The sequence below is a fragment of the Lissotriton helveticus genome, chromosome 3_1 (genome assembly GCF_964261635.1).
Source record: "Lissotriton helveticus chromosome 3_1, aLisHel1.1, whole genome shotgun sequence".
NCBI classification, from domain to species: domain Eukaryota; kingdom Metazoa; phylum Chordata; class Amphibia; order Caudata; family Salamandridae; genus Lissotriton; species Lissotriton helveticus.
The window spans coordinates 1,839,041,010-1,839,062,113 of NC_136061.1; the positions used below are offsets into that span (position 1 = coordinate 1,839,041,010).

At 44.1% G+C, this 21,104-nt stretch overlaps 1 protein-coding gene across 1 annotated transcript in view; it reads right to left on the reverse strand.

The window, feature by feature from the left end:
* Window positions 1-1,315, reverse strand: part of LOC144823882 (mucin-5AC-like) — a 663,881-nt gene extending 662,566 nt beyond the window's left edge. The window contains exon 1 of the mRNA XM_078682770.1: window positions 1,056-1,315. Coding sequence (XP_078538896.1) covers window positions 1,056-1,315 — 260 coding nt within the window. The remainder of the gene's footprint in view (window positions 1-1,055) is intronic.
* Window positions 1,316-21,104: the final 19,789 nt, after the last annotated feature.

Below are 21,104 nucleotides of genomic sequence, written 5' to 3' on the forward strand. Positions count from 1 at the left end.
TAGGTATCCACTGCAGCTTAGCAGTTTTAAAGCTGCCAATTCGACCTAGGAAAATACACCTTTTGCCAGACCAAAACCTTCCTTTTTAATATTGGTATTTCCCCAAATATGTAGGTCCTAAGTCCCCTTAGAGTGGGGTGAATGGTATTTAAAAGGTTTAATGTGTGTTCTTAAGTTTAATATGTACCAAAAGTAAACAAATCGCCAGAGTCGTTTTTCACGTTAGCAAGGCTGGCTCTCCCATGTAAATCAACTGGGTTACATTATAACACCTTGCAATCTACAACTTCAGATAGGGAATAGCAAGACTCATGATTCAAGTACTCAGTTAATAGAAATGTAAAGTCCAATCTAATGGATTTTGAATTACTATTATGGAAATGCTACTTTTAGAAAGTTGACATTTTCCTAACTAAAATCTCTAGTAGCCCTCTCTGAGATAATTCCCACTGTTACATGGCACCTTGCTGGGATGTATGAATTGCTCCCAGGAAAGGGAAAAAATGGCCTTGGATGGGAGGAAGAGTGACCTCCTCCTCACAAGATGGTGTTGGGGGTATATGGCCACCATCTATGCAAGCTTCATGGGGGCAGCCCCTGCCATGGGCAGATGCAACTTACAAGTAGGCCTGCCCCAGCCATTTTCTAAGTAGTCAGAGCGGCTACAATACCTTTGGGGGAAAACCCAGTCCCAGAACTAGTTCTGAAGGTCGAGTTCCTTATTTTCCTAGACACACCTCAGGGGTGTCCCAGAGCTCTAAGAAAGGGAAGAGAGAGACTCTCATGTTGAATCTAAAGCACACACTGACCAAGCAGCAGCATTAGTTTGCATTAGATTTGAAAAAAGGGACTCTGAATCATAAGTGCATAAAGTGTTTTAGAACAAAAACATCTTGACCCGCATTATATCGTTCATGAAAAGATATTTTACATCACAATTCATGCTATATCATTCATATTTCAGTGCTATAAAGTGCCATGCCACAGTAACCACACTACAGAAGCCACATGATGATACTATTCTGGAAGAGCATGGCTCCATATCATGAACTTACAGCTTTCCGTCCACCACAATTGAACTGTTATCCATTTCAATGACTACACCATCAATCTTCATGCTGATGTCGATGATGGTGGGGACTTTGTTCACCAGTGCACGTCTGATCTGGATATTGAAGTCCTCATAGTGGCTTTTGCAGTGAGAGGAGTAGACATAGTTGCAGGTTCCCGGGAAGCGGAAGATATCCCCATCAAAAGTCTTGAAGTGAAAGTTGCCCCATGTGCTGCACACTTGCCCGTTGTGAGAACTCGTCATAGCTGTAAAAGTAACACAGACTCTTACAACCTACATTAATGCTCCTTTCTTAACAGTGAGGATATGGCACCAAACAAACTTGTTTAGACTCTTCACTCAAATTGCCCTCTGCGTTCTATAGATGAACCCCTGCCGCAAGAAATAAATCACAACACTTACCAGACAACACAAAACTGATGTTTGTTACTGTTCATTTCACCTCCTCCTCTTTGCATTAGGCAATTCTCTAGCACTGCCCAAAATGTCCCCAGACTTCTTAAAATATTCTTTTTACCATTTAAAATGCTACCAGTTCCCAACACTCATTAAAAGGTCAGATGGTTAATTGAATGTGAGATAGAGGGAAGCACTGGGGCAAAATGTAGGAATATAAAAGCCTTCTAAATGCAGTCATACCCTTTAGGGTGCCATGATCATCTGTGTGACTTTGCATACCCGATAAACCTGTGTAAATCCCCCTGAAATTGAAGCTGGAATATCGAGGTGTACAACTATTGATGTCTGCATATCAAATCCAAAATATTGAAAGGTAAGTATAGAATTAATATTCCTATTTTCACATATATGTACATTGGCGATATGATGATGATGTTCATCCATCATTCTCAATGAAGACCTTGGCATCTCATTGATTGATTGATAGGGCACTGTGCATTCGAAAAACGAAAATGACCAAGAAGTCCAATTCAGACTTTGAATGTCTTGTCAGATGTCGGGCAAACTTGTGATGATACTGTCCGTGATGTGCCGGCAGCTCTGGACTTGTACCGCTCACGCTTTGTTTGAGCCTATGTAGTGCGCTTCACCTCTGAGATTTATATATATATATATATATATATATATATATATATATATATATATATATATATATATATATATATATATATATATATATACTAGCAGCACGTTGTCCGGGTATACACACGCCCACAACGGAGTCCTGTGAACGCTTGTTTTGCAGGATTTCCGCGCCCCGTTTTTGCCGAATGGCCATTGAATGCTGCGCCGATTGCTGTATGGCCACGCCCCCACATGCCCACAACGCAGCCCTGTAAACGCTTGTTTTACTTGCTTTCCGCCACCAGATTTCCGCCCCAACACAATGTACACACTTGTTTTACCTGATTTCTGCCCCCAGATTTCCGCCCCCAGCACAACGCACGTGGCCACAAGGAAGTACTAACACGTAGCGTTGGCCACACCCCCACATGCCCACAACGGATCCCTGCAAACGCTTGTTTTACCTGATTTCCGCCCCCAGCTTTTACCTGATTTCCGCCCCCAGATTTCCGCCCCCAGCACAACGCACATGGCCAGAAGGAAGTACTAACACATAGCGAATGCCGCGCATATTGCTGTATGGCCACGACCCCACCACAACACACACGCACACGCCGCCAGCATAACGCCCCGAGCAAAACATCCATGCCCTCAAGGGACTACTTTGCCCCTAAGGTTCTTTTACCCTTCGAATGTCTATGGTGGCCAGCTGTATAGCCTATGTCCATCTGCTGCAACTGTCCTTTCCAATGCTGTATTGGGTGTTGTGATTGGTGCTGTGGTTCCTGAGATTACCCGCCTCAAAGGTTTGGGCTCTCTCTTTATTATATTAGTGTATATATATATATATATATATATATATATATATATATATATATATATATATATATATTCACTGAAAAAACCATAGGTTATAGACCATATATAGTTAGGAATTAGCATTTAAAAAACCTTATTTTACTCACACAAAACCATTGAAATTCCATATATAGTTAGTTGCACTAACTATATATCGCGCACCCGCAATCCACTGCTGATCATGTCACATATTACATCATTCATGACATGGTCAGTGACATCACTGATGACATCACTGATGACATCTCAAATGACATCACTGATGAGATCACTGATGACATCATCCAGTGACTGTGTGTTTCTGTAAAGTTTAAATATGTTTTACATATTGAAGAATGAGTAGATGTATAAGTGTCTGGACGAAGGATTTAGTAGGTGCATGACTGAATGTATGAGTGAGTGATTAAATGTGTCTCACTGAGTGCATGGGTTAGTGACTAAACTGTCTTAATTTGTGCATCATTATGTCTGTTGTTCTGTAAACTGCTGCATGTGTTGATCAGTAGCTATATGATTAACTATATGGGTTATTGATTGATTGTCCAAGTATTTGTATAGGAGACTGAGTGTGTGTGTGGCTGGCTGGGAGGTGTGTGACTCTGTGCCGATCAATGTGTACTTGTATCAATGATTGTATAAGAAAGTAAGTATGTGTTAGTGTATGTTTGAAAATGTAAGGTGCTCTATGTTTAACTGTATAGACAAGAAAATGGAAGTGTGATTGATTCTTTACAGGACTGACTAGGTGTGTGAGTAACTCCATGGATGAGTGGCAGAGTGTAAGTGTCTGTATAGGTGTATGAGTGCATATGATAGTGTTGTAAAGATGAGTGATTGTATGTATGAATGATTGTATGGGTGAATGAGTGAATGTGTGTGTAGACGTAGGAATCAGTGAGTACGTATGTAGTAACTAGTATTGGTGTGTCAATGGTTTCAAAAATTATACTCTGTATTTAACACTGGGTGAAACAGAGGTTATATTAAAACGTGAGGAGATGCATTGTATTGTCACATGAATGATATCATCAGTGATGTGGTCATTGATGTCATTTGAGATGTCATCAGTGATGTCATCAGTGATGTCACTGACCATGTCATGAATGATGTAATATGTGACATGATCAGCAGTGGATTGCGGGTGCGCGATATATAGTTAGTGCAACTAACTATATATGGAATTTCAATGGTTTTGTGTGAGTAAAATAAGGTTTTTTAAATGCTAATTCCTAACTATATATGGTCTATAACCTATGGTTTTTTCAGTGAATTTTCAAGGTTTTGTAAATGCTAATTCCTAACTATATATGGTCTATAACCTATGGTTTTTTCAGTGAATTTCAATGGTTTTTTAATAGCAAATATCATAAGCTGTCGAATGTCAAGTACGTGGTAAGTAAAAACATTTTCGTGTTTATGCACACTGATCTGCTTTGAATACTGCCCCCCACCCCTCATTTCTATTAGGAGTACTCTCTCTTTGCAGATAGTGAAGGGTAGTTAACGCAGCCCTTTGCCCCCTTTGTAATACGTCGTGCCTGCTTCTCTCTCCATTTGATTGATTGTTCTCTTTGGTTCATTCTCTATTTACAAACAAGCACAGAGTCGCAATACTCTGTTTAGTCTTTGCAGATAGCGAAAAATCGTGTAAAAAAACAAAAGGAATCGAGCAAAATCAGTAGGCCACTAATGGGATCTCTTTTTGACCTCGCTAAAATAGAAACATTAGGAACAACCTGTTGAAAATAGCAATGCGTATGTACATAAGCGGCGTTCATTTGTGTTCACAGTACCCCTTGTTGATTGTTTCAATCGAGCATTGAATTGTTCGAAGTTAATTCTCTTAAGGATCTTCTCTACCTGCAAACGAGGAAGAATAGGAATATTCTCTCTCCCTTTGCAGATAGTGAAGGGTAGGTAACGCAAGCCTTTAACACGTCGTACCTATTTCATTCCTCATTGATTGATTGATTGTCCGAACATTGACTGTTTGGGAATTAGTTCTTTTTGGAGGTATTCCCTGTTTGCAAATAAACGTAGGAAAATCTTTGCAAGTAGTGAAAGGGTACGTAATGCGGACCTTTCTCCCCCGTTGTAATCTGTCATGCCTATCTACTCCCCACTGATTGATGCACCTTTTTCACCCGGACCATTTACTAGAGATACGTCATCTGGCCCGACCAGAGAGCACCCCTAGTGAAAAGGACATATGCAATAATAACGAAGTGATCACTGTATCCTGTTAACAGAAACTTTACCATGAAACAACCTGGAAAGAAAAAAATAGGAAAACGAAAATCAGTAGGCCACTGATGAACATGAACTTTTATTAAACAACAAACAAAGAAACGATAACATAACGTAATGATAAAACCTATTAATGTCCTAGAAACAAGAAAACGTTAAAGTATGCCAGTGGTGAGAGACCAGAAAAACAGTCCGAGAAACCAAATCACCCCTCGCTGTCCCAACTCATGCACTCTGAAAGTTCAAAGTTTTGAGGAGTGCTTGTAACATTGTCTGAAGCCTATTTGCAATTGCTTCATCTTCACTATTCTTAAAGTAAGTGGGGGCTGTTGTGATGCGGTGCCACCCTGAACCGCTTGACGGAGGCCCCCGAGGGACGGTGTCATGTCGCGGACTCGGAGGGGGCGCTTGGCTCCGGCCCCCTCCCCAAGTCGTGTTGCCCTGGTGTGGCCTGAGATCGCCCCCGACATAGGTGGCCGGCTCCCGGGGTCAAGCGGAACTTTTTTCCTTTTGGTGACTCTTCCATTCTTCACCTTGTCCCACAATCCGTTTCACCTAAAGACACGCTGTAGTGGGGCACCCCTTTTCCGTTTCATTTGCCATTCAGCCCGCTTTTGCTACACTGTGCCTCTTCCGCTATTCAGCTGTTTACCGCCCGCTCTTTCGACTACAGCGTCTCGCTCACCATGTACTTGAGTTGCTCCCGCTCTTGCGGTGCAGCGATAGGCGGCTGCCACAGGACTCTCAAAATGGCGGCCATCTCTTCAGATTTGGGCGTGGTCCACTAAAATGGGCCTGCGACACCTTGGAACTCGGACGCTTGTCTGCTAGAGCTTGGGCTCCATTCTCGAAAGCGTCCCCTCATCCTTGAAGATTCTACAAAAGTCTTGGGGGCCCCCGACTCCCGCAGGCTTCTGGTGGGGAGCGCCTAGCATGATTGCTCGTGGAATGGCCACGACGGAGCTACGAAATGGTGGTGCTCTCATGCTAACGCCAGCTTCAGTCTGAAACATCCAGAAACACTGTAGACTACCAATTCGATCAGTTCCGGTAGCGCTCCAACGTGACCCGGTAGAGAAGAACTTGCCCTCCCCTCTTTGACTGATGGTTCTTGTTGCCTGTCCCTTCTGTTGTCATTTAACAGAACTATTTAGCCTGCTGAAAGGGGTTGTGTGCCGTCCGCTGGTTGGTGGAGACATTTTGACTATATTCTGGACCTGCGTTGTCGCGTAATGCGTCATATGACGTGCCGCGTTAGAAAGTTTAATAAATTATTAAACACAATAAACAATCCTTAAAAAATAAAAAAAAATAAAAAATAATCAACAAAACCAACAATCAATTAACAACAGTATTTGAAAAGTCTATCATTCATTTTTCATTGCAGTACGCTGCCCAGAAAGCTTCCCGGTTCCCGGACCGGGCGCTACCCACGCAAAAAAACAAAAAAAATATTTATTTATTTTTTGCCCCGCGGGGCCGTTTTAAAGCCTCCACATTAAACCTAGGGGGTCAGGGAGGATCTACTATGCCCCCTTATGGTTATTTGCCCCTTTGTTTTGGCCTCCTCTTGTCTCTCGATCCTACCGAGAGACAAGATGGCGGCCGCTACGGACTTTTTGGAATGTTGACAGACGCCAGAGAACCAATCAGCTTCGCTTCACAAAGCTCCGTTGCGCGAAAAGTACGCGTCCTGGAGCGCTGCCCGGTCCGCTGTTACAGATATATATCTTTTTTTAAACGTTAATTTCTCAAAATCCACTGGAGCACATATATTGAGACCTACAAAAGGCACATCGGGCTACCAGTCCCTACAATTTTGCCAAGTTTCGTGCAAATCTATTCAGCCGTTCGGGCTAAAAGTGAGGCTAACCGCCCTATGGAAAAATCAATGTTAAAAACACGTTTTGGGACCCCCCTTTTTTCTCGGCCCCCCCTTGACGAAACCCCCCCAAATTTTCAGGGGCTGCTCAGAAACAAAATGTGCCATTTTCCTGAAAATTTCAGCCAATTCCGTCCACAAACGCCAAAGTTATTAGACATAGAATTTTCAAAAAACCCATAGGGAAAAAATCCTAACTATATATACCTACTGGCGACCGCCAGTAGGTAATATATATATATATATATATATATCTCTACATATATATATAAATCTTCAAGGTACGTAGATGTGGAGTTAAGGATTGTAAATCTAAATTTCCTCTATATTCATTGATCTTTCAATATTTTTTTATCTCAATAGTCTTAGCATCAATATTTAAAAGAACAATGATTTCCCTATAAGTTAGGCAGTCCAAGTCAAATCCTTGCAGAAGGGACACATCCCTTTGTATCATGCCCCAGGCCAGATGAGGTGAAGATGATGCTTTAGAGAAAGCAAAGTACATGATAATTCATTCTGAGATTTTAGATTTTTACAAATCGGAAAACATGTTTCTCTGCTCTCCTAAATAGGGTAAAGTTCCATAAGATCGAGCTTGGAATAAATCTTCAATCTCATAGCCTTCTCTTGTTGAGTGGAAGAAATTGATGCCAATTTCTTTGTATTTTTGTTTCCATTGCAATGGAAATTTAAATGTGTGGAGCTCTTGCCATTTAAGACTTTTTTCCTGAGCAGGACGCCCTTTAACGCTATTTCGAATCAATAGGATTCTAGTGAAATTCTTTAGGCGTGCCGTGATCATGGGCTTCCAATCAAAGACAAGCATGACAGCTTAGGGGCCGATTACGATGGCGGATGGACTTGAGTCCACCCGCCATCGTTACGGGAATTGGGACCGCCCGCCAATATGGTGCCAGTCCCGCCCATGGGATTACAATATGACCGCCACGCTGGCGGTCTCATTGGGCATATTTACCATTGCAACGGGTGCTGCGGGCTGCAGCACCTGCCGCAATGGTAAAAATGCAGGGTTTGCATATCCCTGCACTACGTGGCAGACACAATGCAGTGCCTGCCACATAGTGCTGGGAAATGTAGAGGGGCACTATAGGTGCACCCTAAGTGTAGAATAAAGTCCCCTGCTGAAGGGGGCCCTGCAACTGGCCCTTAAAGTTAATCTCTGCCAGCCTTTGAATGGTGGGTGAACCGCCATTCAAGGGTGGTGGAGATGAAACATCCTAATACGGTGGATGGTGGCTGTTAGGCACCGCCACCATTCTAGGTATGCTTTCCGGGTCCGCCAAGTAATCAGAACAATTGCCTGTGGCGGACCCGTGATGGACCGACTTCCCGTCTGCCATCAAACTGTCGGCCATCATAATGTGGCAGGCGGAGATGGGCCGCAAGTTGGCGGTGAATCCGCCACCAGCAGGCTGCTGATGGTGGATTCACCGCTATCATAATGAGCCCCATAGTTTTAAAAAGTCTTGAAATAGGAAGCTTTAAGGAGGTAATACATGACAATAGTAGAGTTGTGATGGAGAGAGTGATGTCTCACAGCAAGGATTAGGCAATATCCAGGGTTAAGTTTGTCCTGCAGGTGGTGGGTGGTGGGATACTGAGATCTTCACATTAATTACCTTACAATTGAAGAATTGATTGGTTTTCCATAATTACTCCGCTCCACCTTTTTACCTATGTTAACTGATGACATTTTGATAATTTTACAGATAAATGGTGACAGTATTTTTTATGGTTTAAATGTCTTTATTATTTCACAAGATCAAAGCAATACAAGGCAGTACAGGGTCATAGACCTTTGTTATCAAATGTGTTAAACCGCCCAACTAGCCCCCCTCCCACCCTGGGAACTGCAATAAAGAAAAGGACATCACCTTGTCGTGTCTGGAAAATGTCAAAATCTCCCTCAAGCAGTATTAGTTGGAGGCTCTGTTAGCCATAAAAGCTGCAAATATTTAGGGCTTGTGAGTTCATGGAACTCTGCAGTAAGAAATGATAGTAAGGGACGCCATAGGTCTGGGAAGCTTGTCCCTTTATTAAATATGGAGAGTGTTAGAACCGGGATCCCTGGTTGGCTGAGGTAGGGCTGAGTGCACACCGGACTGTTCTCCTCTATTGCATCAGTAACGAAGGGAGACTGGACCAAGCTCACCAATGGGGGCTGTTATCCTGTTAAAATCCTCTTGGCTGGTATGAGAGGCAAGGCTAATTGAAGACGCGCAAAGCCCAGTGTCCTTTGCAGTGGAATTGAAAGTGGTTTGCCCTGAGCAAATTGCCTGATAGATACCAAGGCAATGAAAAATGTCGGCTGTAAGTAGGGTGTGAATCGATTGGTAGTATTCACATCTTCCTTTTTTATTGTTCATATATATACCGTATGCAACAAGAAGGAACACCATTAAAGAAATTGTCCCAGTTGCAGAATATATTATATGTTAATTGTTGAATGTTGTATGTTGTGTTACATATAATTTGTGTTCACTGCACCACTCACTGTCTTTTCTTTGGGTTTAGGACACGTTTCCGTTATAGCTTGATGGCACCAATGATGATAACAGGGCCATCCTGGTGAGTACCAGCCAGGGGCCCCATTGGTGGTGTGCCCGTGAGGTGCCATGTCGCTTTCTCACCTTTTTTCTGTTGTTACACTAGGTGAATGTGGGTTTTGTATTTGTTTTAAGTCTGTCTATCGGAGTTGGGCTATTTTTAACAGTGGCAGCAGACTGAGACATCCCCTACTCTAGATTCATTGTAAGAAGAGAGGTATGTTGTAATTTATGTACAACCAGCGATGCCTGCAGATCTTTATATGGTATGGTAACTACCTTGAACACTAGGACAATAGTAGTTTGTTGGCTGAGGTAGGTACCTTAGGCCAAATAGGGGCTCGCGATTCCACATCAGGGAAAGGAAAGACACCTTCTTAGATAGCCCCCGCTCAACCGCTTAGTAGCTTGGCACGAGCAGCCAGGCTTATCTTCAAGGCAAATGTGTAAAGTATTAGCAACCACACTCACAGCAACCCAATGATGACACCACAAATAGACTCCACACTAGTTATACGATAAGACCACACAATATAAATCCAACATATGCGTATTTGTAATATTCCTCCTGGCAAGTTAGTAGGCAAGCCAGCCCTTGTTAGTTCTGGCGACATTAAACGTTCCACTGCAGTCCAATAACAGTGCTATGCAGTTCGTAATGCTAAAATCAGGCACTTTGCAATGTAACAATAATGCTGTAGTGTAGTTCCTATATTCCCAATAGGCTCAAAGCTTTGCAATAATATATACTATATATTTGACGTAGGACTGAGGTCTACTAGGTCTCTACCAAATATACTAGACTTAATTGTGAGTGCCAGCAAGCTCAGAGATCACTAGAAACGTTCTCAAATACACAAGAAGGGATTAGTTTCTGATAATCACATAAACATGACAACTTTGTTTCCCAAGAATAAGAAATGTATCTCTAGAGTCGCGGAAACAATAGATAGTTATTTCACTCAGTCAATCGTGCATGCTTCGTTTCACCAGAGGTGCAGAGAAATAGACAGGCGTTTTCAATAAAAGGGTATTTATTGAACAGTCTTCTTTCTCATGCAGAGGAAATGAACTGCTACAATCGTAATACTGGTTGCAAAGTACAATACGTACAGTACGAAGATTATTATAAAATAATACTGTATAAGCATGATATGGTTTCTAAACCATAAAATACATAGAATACATACATTAATAAATAAAGACTAAAAGTACTCAACTGGTGCTTCTAAAATACGCCTACCCCGGTGTATCTAACCTAGGTCTAGTACAAGGGAAGAAGTAAGTGAGGTGTAGCTTAGTTTCAGTATTTGTTTGCCAAGAATCTATCCAAGAATTCTCTAAGGGTCTAATCAGCTCTGTACCTTGGTTTTAGAATGAAGGAGGTCTGGTATCTCTCTCTCAGGACTCGATTTCCCAACATCCTGCAGGGTAGCTTGGAAACACTGGAGCTGGATTTCTCGGCAAGAGAAAAGACAGCTTCTCTCTCAGTGCGTCTGCTGGAGGGTCGGCTTCCTTCGGCACTTGCTTCGGCAGGACGTGGGCAAGTAGATAGTCGAACTGCTCCAAACCACCGTGTCTTTGTCTGGGCAAGTGTGGGCATATGTATACCTTGAAGGTGCCGAGTTTGACGTAAGGTTGGACATAATAACGTCATCAAAGACTCAGTTCTTTGAAAACTCCATGAGTTCTTGGATGAATCAATACTCAAGCAAGGGGAAGTCCCTGACTGTTGAAGGCGGGTTTTTCCAAGAAATCGTTGTGGATTTTCGGAACTAGTGTAAGTAGCCATGCCGTATTTGGACTGCATAGGCTAAGTCTAAATATGGTTATGATTTCTATGCCTATATAAGGATAGGGTGATGTATACCTATATATGGGCATGAATCGGGAAAATTACACTAGGGTCCTAAATTCATTTACACTTTGTAAGGTAAAATAATTAAATATGTAACTCTAGAATCAGGCACTTTTCAATATAAAAATAATGCAATACGTAACACTTGGATCAGGCACTTTGCAATGTTAAAATAATGCACTGCGGTATGCGCTAATCAGGTTGTTCATTTGCAGAAACAATACAATGCGTAATACGCTAATCATGTAGTTCGCTATGCAGAAATAATGCAATGCATAATACGCTAATCAGGTAGTTCGTTATGCAGTAACAATGCAATGCGTAATACGCTAATCAGGTAGTTCATTATGCAGAAACAATGGAATGCGAAAAAAGCTAATCAGGTAGTTCATTATGCAGAAACAATGGAATGCGTAATACGCTTCAGCACCGATCACAGTGCCTCAGGCGGTCTCTCGGCCACTCGTACTAGTCTCCATCAACCTCTGTCAACTGTTGCACCCCACACGGGTATGATGTGAACAAAGAGTACAGCTCCGCACTCCAACCCCCGTACTGCAACACGCCTAGAAAGTACGGGCCGCGATACGATCCGAAGCAGAGGCTCACACTTCAGGAAGAAGAGAGGCCGAGAACGTCTCCCTCCGAGCCCGCACCCCGCCCCAGGCATCCACAAGATACCTGGGGGGTGCGACCTAGCTCTTTTCTCCTCTTCCCGCGACTTGGGCCTCCGATGCGATGTTAATTCCGGAGAGTGGGACTCGGGCCCTCCCTTGACGAGGTTGGCTCGCGGTCCCTCTTTGATAATGGTGGGCTCGGGCCTCCGGGGCTGCCTGTCCAGGGCACTTTAACTCCGTAACTTCGGGTGCACGATCACAGGGCACTCCTCAACAAGGTCTCAGGCTGCACGAAGCACACGCACACAGAGTCGCTGAGACTCACTTTAACCCACTTTAACTCCAGGTGCACCATAACAAGGCAATCCTCATGAAGGTCTCAGGCTGCCCAAAGCACATGCACACAGCGTCGCTGAGACTCACTTGGATTCCGGGTGCATGATAACAAGGCAATTCCCATTGAAGTCTCACAAAGCAGACGCACACGGCGTCGTTGAGACTCAATTGGATTCCGGTGCACACAATGACAGGACAATCCACTCGAAGGGCTCAGGCTGCAAAAAGCACACTCACACAGCATTGCTGAGACTCCCTTGGACTCCAGGTGCCCACGATCACAGGGCAGTTCTTATGAGGGTCTCAGGCCGCAAAAATCACATGCACACAGCGTCGCTGAGACTCTCCTGGAAACTTTTGTGTTCCTAAGTTTCGGCAACAGGGAGCCAGCTCACCTCGGACCATTGGGGATAAGTTACTTCAGGACACAGCACAGCAAAGTCCTTTCAAGCAGGGGGACACAGCACACAGCAAAGTCCCTTTAGCCTTTCCTTGGTTAAAACAGCAAACTGCAGGCCAGCCCCAGAACACACAGCAAGGGTCAGTCCTTTCCTTCTGTCTCTTCAGTCGTTTCTTCCTTGGCTAAGGTTCCTCTTGACCACAAAGTAGCTTCAGTCTTGTTCACTGTTGATCAAGCCATCATTCATAAGTTCAGGAGTTTCAGCTCTCATAGTTATACCCCTCACTGGCTTTGAAGTCTTTGTGTTCCGGGGGGCACTGACCCATGTTCAAACCAGTTCTGCATGCCTCTCTGCCAGTAACATCTTCTTTCTTTGATTAGTGGAGGTGTGGATTCTCAATCACTCAGCAGGGGATGGGACAATTGTTTTATCGCAGCAACCAAGGCCTCTTCACCTCTAGGGGCTAGTCCTCCCCCTACACTCCAGGTGCAGGCCAGCCTGTTGCTGTCTCACCTCCTCACCTGGGTCAAAACATTTCCCATATCCTATCGCTTTCAAATTCAGAAGTCAATCCACAACCAGGCAGAGACACACAGAAATGTTAGAGCACAAATATCCAGCCACTTCTAAAAGAGTGGCTTCTTAACACACAATGCAAAAATCACCTTCTTAAAAAGATGGGAAATTAAATTGTGAGTTCAGGCACACTAAACTTCTCCTCTCCAGCTTAAGCCTTTGGGTAGGTAGGCTGGAAAACATATTACACAGCCTTCCCGGTCTATCCTATGGGCAAGATGGCCTTTCAACATTGAAAAACGAAATGGAGAATATTTCACTGCAAGGACATGGTAACACCTTAGTACCTCTCCTACCTTTCACATGCACTGCACCCTGCCCGGGGGGTACCTTGGACCTACCATAGGGGTGTCTGATGTGCATAGAAAGAGAAGGTTAATTTCTGGCAAGTTGGTGCACTTGTCAGAACAACATGGCAGATTACATGCGCGCAGGCACTGCAATGGCAGGCCTGAGTTCCCTTTTTATCGCTACTTGTGTTTGGTGGCACAATTAGAGCTGCAGGCCCACTAGTAACAGTTGCATTACCAGCCCTGGCATACATAGTGCACTTTACTAGGGACTTTATCAGTAAGGCAAACATACCAATCATGGACAACCAATTACCATCACACTTTACACAGGGAGCACTTGCACTGTGACACTGATCAGCAGTGGCAAAGTGTCCAAAGCATCTAAGATGGCAACACCATGTTAGAAAAAAGGTCTAGGGGGAAAGCAAAAGGTTTAGGCAACTTAAGCCAAAAAGGCCCAAGTCCATCATAGAGAGGCAGTCATTCTATGTCTAGAATATACCATAGGCGATGGAGCCGGCCTTAGTAGGTGGGGATATGCCCCATACCGAAGTGTGATAATATGTTCTGTAGAGCTTCCCGAAATGCTAGAACAATCTGCCTCCCCCTAAGGGTAGACCTAAAAACTGTATAGGCTGGGAAACGCGGAAATTGTGCATTTAGATGGCCGTCAATATCTTTCAAACACAAGGAGATGATGGACGGAGCGCTGAAACTTTTCAGACTCTCACCCCCAGTCACAGACCTGGGTTGAATTCATCATTGTTCTTTAGCTCACTTCGCCACCTCAATTCAGACCCAACTATATGCTTATCAGTCTTGACCCTGAGCCTCATGGGAATAGTCCAGCCCGAACTGCCAAGCCAGGTCTTTCCTGAACTGGAAACACGCATCCTGGGACCGGTTTCTGGGTAACACCCTTCATCAGCCAGCCTAGCTTGAATCCAGTGGCAAAGTGAGCAAGGGACCCAAGTCTGGGGATACCCTGCCAACTTAGGACAAAGAAAGCAAACACAAGGAGATGATGGACGGAGCGAGGAGCAAAAAAACTATGGGTTTAGCCCCAGATCTCTGTACTGGGGTGAATGTGCGACATTGTTTTGCATTCTGTCCATCAATTGTTGTTTTTGCTTTTGCCACCCCGAGTGGGACAGGTATGCCCAGACGTGGGTCCCCTGCTCTCCATGCCACTGGAGTCAAGCTATCCTGGCTGTTATGGGGTGAAACCCTGAAACCGTTCCTAGGATGCTTGTTTTCAGTCCAGGGAGGACATGGCCTGGCAGTTCAGGCTGCACTGTTCCCATTGGGCCCAGGGTCAAGACTGATTTGCATATGCCTGGGTCCAAGCTAGATTGGCATGGTGAGCAAAAAAACAATGGATTTAGGCCAAGATCTCTGTACTGGGGTGAGTGTATGACATTGTTCTGCATTCTGTCCATCAATTGTTGTTTTTGCATTTGTGTGCATCTTCCAGCACCTGCGCCCAGTAAACTGAGTTTAGGACATTCCTATAATAAGTGTGTTAGTGTGCATAGTGAGCCACAGTCACACCAACACTCAGGCCTACAGGTGGGATTTCCTTTGTGTAGCCAGGGAGGGGTTAGATACCAATAGGTTACTATTTTGGTTACAATTTCAGTGCCAGCTACATTTCGGGCTGTATGTCTTGTGCGGTAGTAAATGTTCTCCCGTTCCCGCTGTGTAAGTGTGCGGCCTAATTCAAGCTCCCAGCATTTCCGACTCGGGGATCTGTGGTGGGATATGGGAGAGCTAAGGCGGCCATACAATTCTGTTATAAGATGAACGTTCGATGTTTTAGAAAGCAACCATTTTTCAAAAGGGTTGAGGTGTTGTTGAGCATGAGGGCCTATATTAGTGTGCATCACCCAGTACCAGATCTGGTTGTAACAGAAGTGATCCATTTCAGGTAAGCTATGCCCCAAGCGGAAGTCCTCGAATAACAAAGGCCCCTCTTCATCAATGAAATGGCTAATGGATCTTCAACTCTCATGTCCCCAGTGTCTAAAGCCACAGGATCGAAGTCTGAATTAAAGTCAGAATTGCCTACAATAGGTGTTCAAGGGTGAGGAAAAGGACATGAATCTCCCCTGAATGAGCACTCTGTTCCACACAGCGATGGAGGCCATAGTAATGGGAGATAGGTACAAGCTCTTCAGGTTAGACGATTTGTGAAGGAAGTGTTCCATAGGGACTTCCTCGCTACCGCTCTGTCCATGAAAAGCCATTGCTTTTTCGGATTCAGGGTGGGACCACTCCACAAGGGCCCTATATTGCACAGCTTGGTAGTTCCAGAGCAAGTTCAGTATGCCCTATCCTCCCTCATGGGGGAGGTCTGTAACTGAGATCCTTATTCATCCAGGGCCGTTTGTCTGCCCATATAAAGCGGTTGATCTCCTGTTAAAGAGACAAAATATCCCTGTGGGGGGCTCTGCTGGGAGCACCTGAAAGCAAAACAATGTTTTCAGTAATATAGTTATCTTCACCGCTGCTATACAGCCTAGCCAAGAGAGACTACATGGCCTCCATCGACGCAGGCCTGACTGTATCTGCTGGAGTAGAATTTTAGAGTTAAGGGATACTGTCCTCCAGGTTTTAGCCGTTAGCTGAAGCCGACATAGGGAACCGATGTGGTGGCCCATTATATTTGGTAAGAGTGCTGTAGCTCAAGCAGCCTAGGGGTTTGAAGTGAGAGATTGAGACTTTTGTATATTTACTTTGAAATCAGCTGCCCGAGCGAACCACTCGAGCTCGGCTAGGAAAGCTGGAAGGGAGACTAAGAGATCCTCCAGGGTAGCTACCACATTGTCCGCATAGAGACTGATAGTATGTTTCTCCCATCCAAAGTGGACATGGGATATATGAGTATTATCTCGAACTCTTTGAGTCATAGGCTCCATGAAGAGAGCGAAGAGTAGGGGGGAGAGCAGAGAGCCTTATCTTATGCCCCTGCAGATTAAAAATGAGGCTGAAGAATGTCCTTTCACATGAACCATAGCCGATGGCTGTGTATAGTTGCTAAGAATCCACTTGCAGAATTGGTCCCCAAAACCAAAGTGCTGCAGAGTTGCCTCCATATATGGCCAATGAACCTTGTAGAACGCTTTTTCAGCGTTGATTGTTAGTAGCATGTACTCCATGTCAAAGGGCTGCACTTTATTAATATGATAGAGCACCCTTTTTGTATTGTCGCTACATTGGCAGTTGGGCGCAAACCCTGCTTGATCTGGGTCTATCAGCCCTGGTAACAGTGGAGTCAAGAGAGCAGCCAGGATTCCTGTGAACAGTTTAAGGTCAACATTGAGTAGAGATATCGTCCTGTATGAAGCACAATTTCGCCTATCCTCTTCGGGTTTTGGAATAACTCTTAGCATTGACAACAGGAGTGTGTCAGGTCTCCTATTGCGTTGAATACCCTGGTAAGGTTGGGAGCTATGATGGGCAGAAACTCTTGTAGAAAAGTGCTGTAAAACCATTTGGGCTTGAGGATTTAAGAAGTTTTTGGACAACCAATAGCAGAGAGCACCTCCACGATGCAGATTGGGCGATCCAAGTCTTTGCTCCTGCGTTACCCTAGAGGTAGAGGCTCTGAGGAGATAGTAGGGTGGGCATCTAGGGGGAGCTCCTGAGCTGCATAGAGGTCTGTATAGAATTGACAGACCGACTCAGCTATGTGTGGGTCATCCCTCTGAGTCTGGCATGGTTGAGACTCTCATCATTTGTCACTGGGCATGCAGCCTGTTGGCCTACAGGTGCCCATATCTATCTCCCCCAACATAGAAGGTGTTGTGCAGATGAAGTGCACCATGCTCTGCCCTGTCTAGATCCAGGCCAGATAGTTGGGAACGTGTGGCCTCTAGTTGTCGCCAAACCCGAGGAGCACTAGTGCTTTTCTGGATGTGCTCTAGTTCCTGGGCCTGTCTAGAGAGATTATCTCAATTATCTCTGCAGATTAAATTTTACGCATGGGAGATTGCAATGAATTCACCGTCAGGGTTGCTTCCATGCCCCATTCCATTTTTCGATCTATACGAATGGGGTGGAAGCACCATTGTTGAACTCCACACTGGACGTCACAACGATCAAGAATGTGCGCATCCGAACTCCGCTATACGCAGACGATGCTGTTCTGTTTGCTCGTACTGGTCAAGCTTTACAACAGCTATTGGGGATCTATGCCAGTTACATGAGTAGATTAGATTTAAAATCAAATGATGCAAAGTCCCTTGTCCTAATCACAGGGATGAGTGAGAGGAAGGTCCCACATTTTTATATTGAGGGACACAAAATAGCTCATACAGATACTTTTTCCTATCTTGGAATAACATTTGAGTGACAATTATCCTGGTCCAGCATGATCACAACTAGGGGCCTAGCCCTGCAAAAAAGCATTATAGCACTTAACTCCTTTACCAAGAAACTGGGTGCAAAGACCCTCGAAATTATCAAAAAGGTCTACTCTACCAAAGCAACATCAGTGGCAACCTATGGAGCAGGGATTTGGGGATACACTAACGCCCATACTCTCCAGACCATTGAGAATTCTTTTTTGAAAAAACTAATTGGCCTTCCGGCAAGCTGTTCTAACTTTATATGCCATGCCAAGTAGGACGTCACCTATATTGCTGATACAATTTGGCTGTCACCCATGCTTTTGTGGCACTCGATATGGAGAAGAGCATCAGTAAACCTTACACAGAAGCTAGTAGAAGATTGCCTTATTTTGGACCACGCTCAAAGGATTCTGTAGTTATGATGGTTATCGTATATAAAAATAGTCTTAATTCCCTTGGACTAAGTCATCTATTTACATCTCCATTTACTTGTGCTACAGTATCCAAAAAAGAAATTAAAACACTTTACCAAAGGGCAATGGAGCGATTCAAATTTAACTGCTCGAAAGCATCTGTAAAATTATATCTAGAGAGCCAATTGAACAGGCAGGTGCCCAGCACTATCTATTTTACATGACTAATCCACGTCACACATTCATCTTAGTAAGGTTCTTTCTGAACCTCACACCCAGCATGTTTTCCTGTAGTGCTAGCATTTTTCTATTGCCAACCTTCCCACCTGCCCATGTGATGGTTCTTCCTCTCAAATTTACATATTCTCTTTTTTTGTAAATTTTACAAGGCACATAGTAATAGATTCACCAGGCCGCTTATGTGCAAATATCATTTTATCTAATGTCGCCCCGGTCTGTATTTTTTACAATCATTACCTGACCAACTAGTATTTTTCTCTGTGACCTCATTTTTACTTCTTTCATGGAAGAGTAGGCAGCTGAGTATCCCTGCCTTATGAATTGTGCATTTTAAACCTTGTTATTAAATTCTATGTTTTTATCCATTCATTGCTTATCAGTCACATTGGTTGTACTATGAAAACGGTATCTTTTTAACGTGTTTTCTATATGTGTACTTTTATGTTCTTATATATTAAGTATCGAATAAAGTGATTTGACTGAATTCACACCTGAACACTACCTTCAGAGGTTCCCAAAGTGTGGTGATTGTGCTTTCAGATTTGTCATTAATGGTTAGGAAGCCCTTTAACAATTTAGTGATTTGCTGCCCAGCCTAATGGTGATGTAGTAACGTTTTCCATAGACGCCAGGTTTCGGGAAGTGGGCAGGTTACGGGAATGGTTAAGGTGAAAATCACTTCTGCTTGATATGACAGCGAGCAAGATACTATCTTGGATGATTTAGCTTTGGATAGGATCCCTGAGGTGCCCAGAAAATAATGTATCCTAGTGTATGTCTTATGCACGTGGGAATAGCAGGTATAGTCCCTTGTTTGAGGATGGAGGGACCTCCAGATGTCTACCAGGCCCATATCCTGTAACCACTGCACTTCTTCACCGGAGAGAGCCCCGCTCTGTCCCTGATGTTGGGCCGAACAGTATAATTTGTTATCAAAGGTTAGCTTAAGATCTCCCCCCATCAGCAACGACTGGTCAGTCGAACCTGTCATCTCCGCCGCGGCTCAACGAACAAAATATTCATGGCCGTCATTAGGGGCATACACCGTACCCAAAGTGAAGCTATGTTAACCAAATAGACCATCAGTCTTCCCTAACTTCGGCCTGCTCAGGACCCTCTTTCCCAGGGAAGGTGATATAAATAAGGATAGCCACCCCAGCAGTTTTAGCAGAAAGGGACAAAAGAATTGTTGGGGAAAAGTTCTAGATCGAAGTCTCTGAGTGTCACCAATGAGAAAGTGCATTTCTTGAAGGAGGCATATATGGGCCCAAGTGCTCCAAGTATGAAAAATATAACATGTCTCTATATTGGGTTATTGAGGTCCTTCACATTAAGGGGTAATAATCTTAAGGTCCGTTGCCATCAAAGGAACAGTGGGATAGACCCTTCAATGTGGCTGCTTGGTACAATTGGGTCTTGGTTGCGCAATGTGTCATCAGCAGCATGAGAAAGGTTGCCACGTAATGAGTACTTTGTGGAGGGATCAGTGCTAGAAGGGACCCAGGTGTAGGAGGAAGTTGAACACCCCAGTAGAAAACAAACCAACAAATAACAAAACTTAGTGAATAATGTCAATTTCCTGGGCAAAGTGCCCTATGGAGAAAAGAGCGATAGGAGGAATACAGTGGTCATCGCACCCTGCTCTCCGCGCCCACCCGGGTCCACCACCCACCCTGCAAGACAGGAAAGAGGGAAAGGCTAGAAGCATAGACAATAGGCAATGACAAAGGAGCATGTGTATATCAGGTATGCACCAGATCAGTGGAGTCTTCAATGAGTGACGCCAGGACCGACTGTCGTTCTTTGGCCATTGTATCTTGATCTCGTCAAGATGGTGGAGACCGCTCTTGTGACTCAGCTTCTATGTTCAGTAACTGACACACTTCCTTAAGCTAATGAAGATGATGGATTTTCCCATTAAGACGAAAGATCAGGTGGAATTGGTGGCCCCATAAGTAGGGCACTCCAAAGGATTGGAGGTGGAAAGTGATCGGTTGGAATGCTTTGCGTTTTTGAAAGGGTGATACGGCCAGGTCCTAGTATAAAGTTAGCTTGTGTCCTTGAAACTGTATTGGGCCTTTATCTCAGGACAGCTGAAGGATGCGTTCCTTCAGTGAGAAATCACAGACGTTATGATGTCTGCAGGAGGTGCAGGTGAAGGTCTCTTAGGTCCCACTCAGTGAGTGCATTCCTGTTTAATTTCGACATCAGGAGGTGCTTCTATAATCATGTTGAAAGGTCCATAACAAAGGAAGTGATGTCTGGGCCTCTGATCCAGCTGAACACCTCTGATGCGTATGTTATTGGAGCGCAAGTTTTTTTCTAAATCTTCGGTGTGGGCCTTCAATTCTTGGTGCTGATCACAT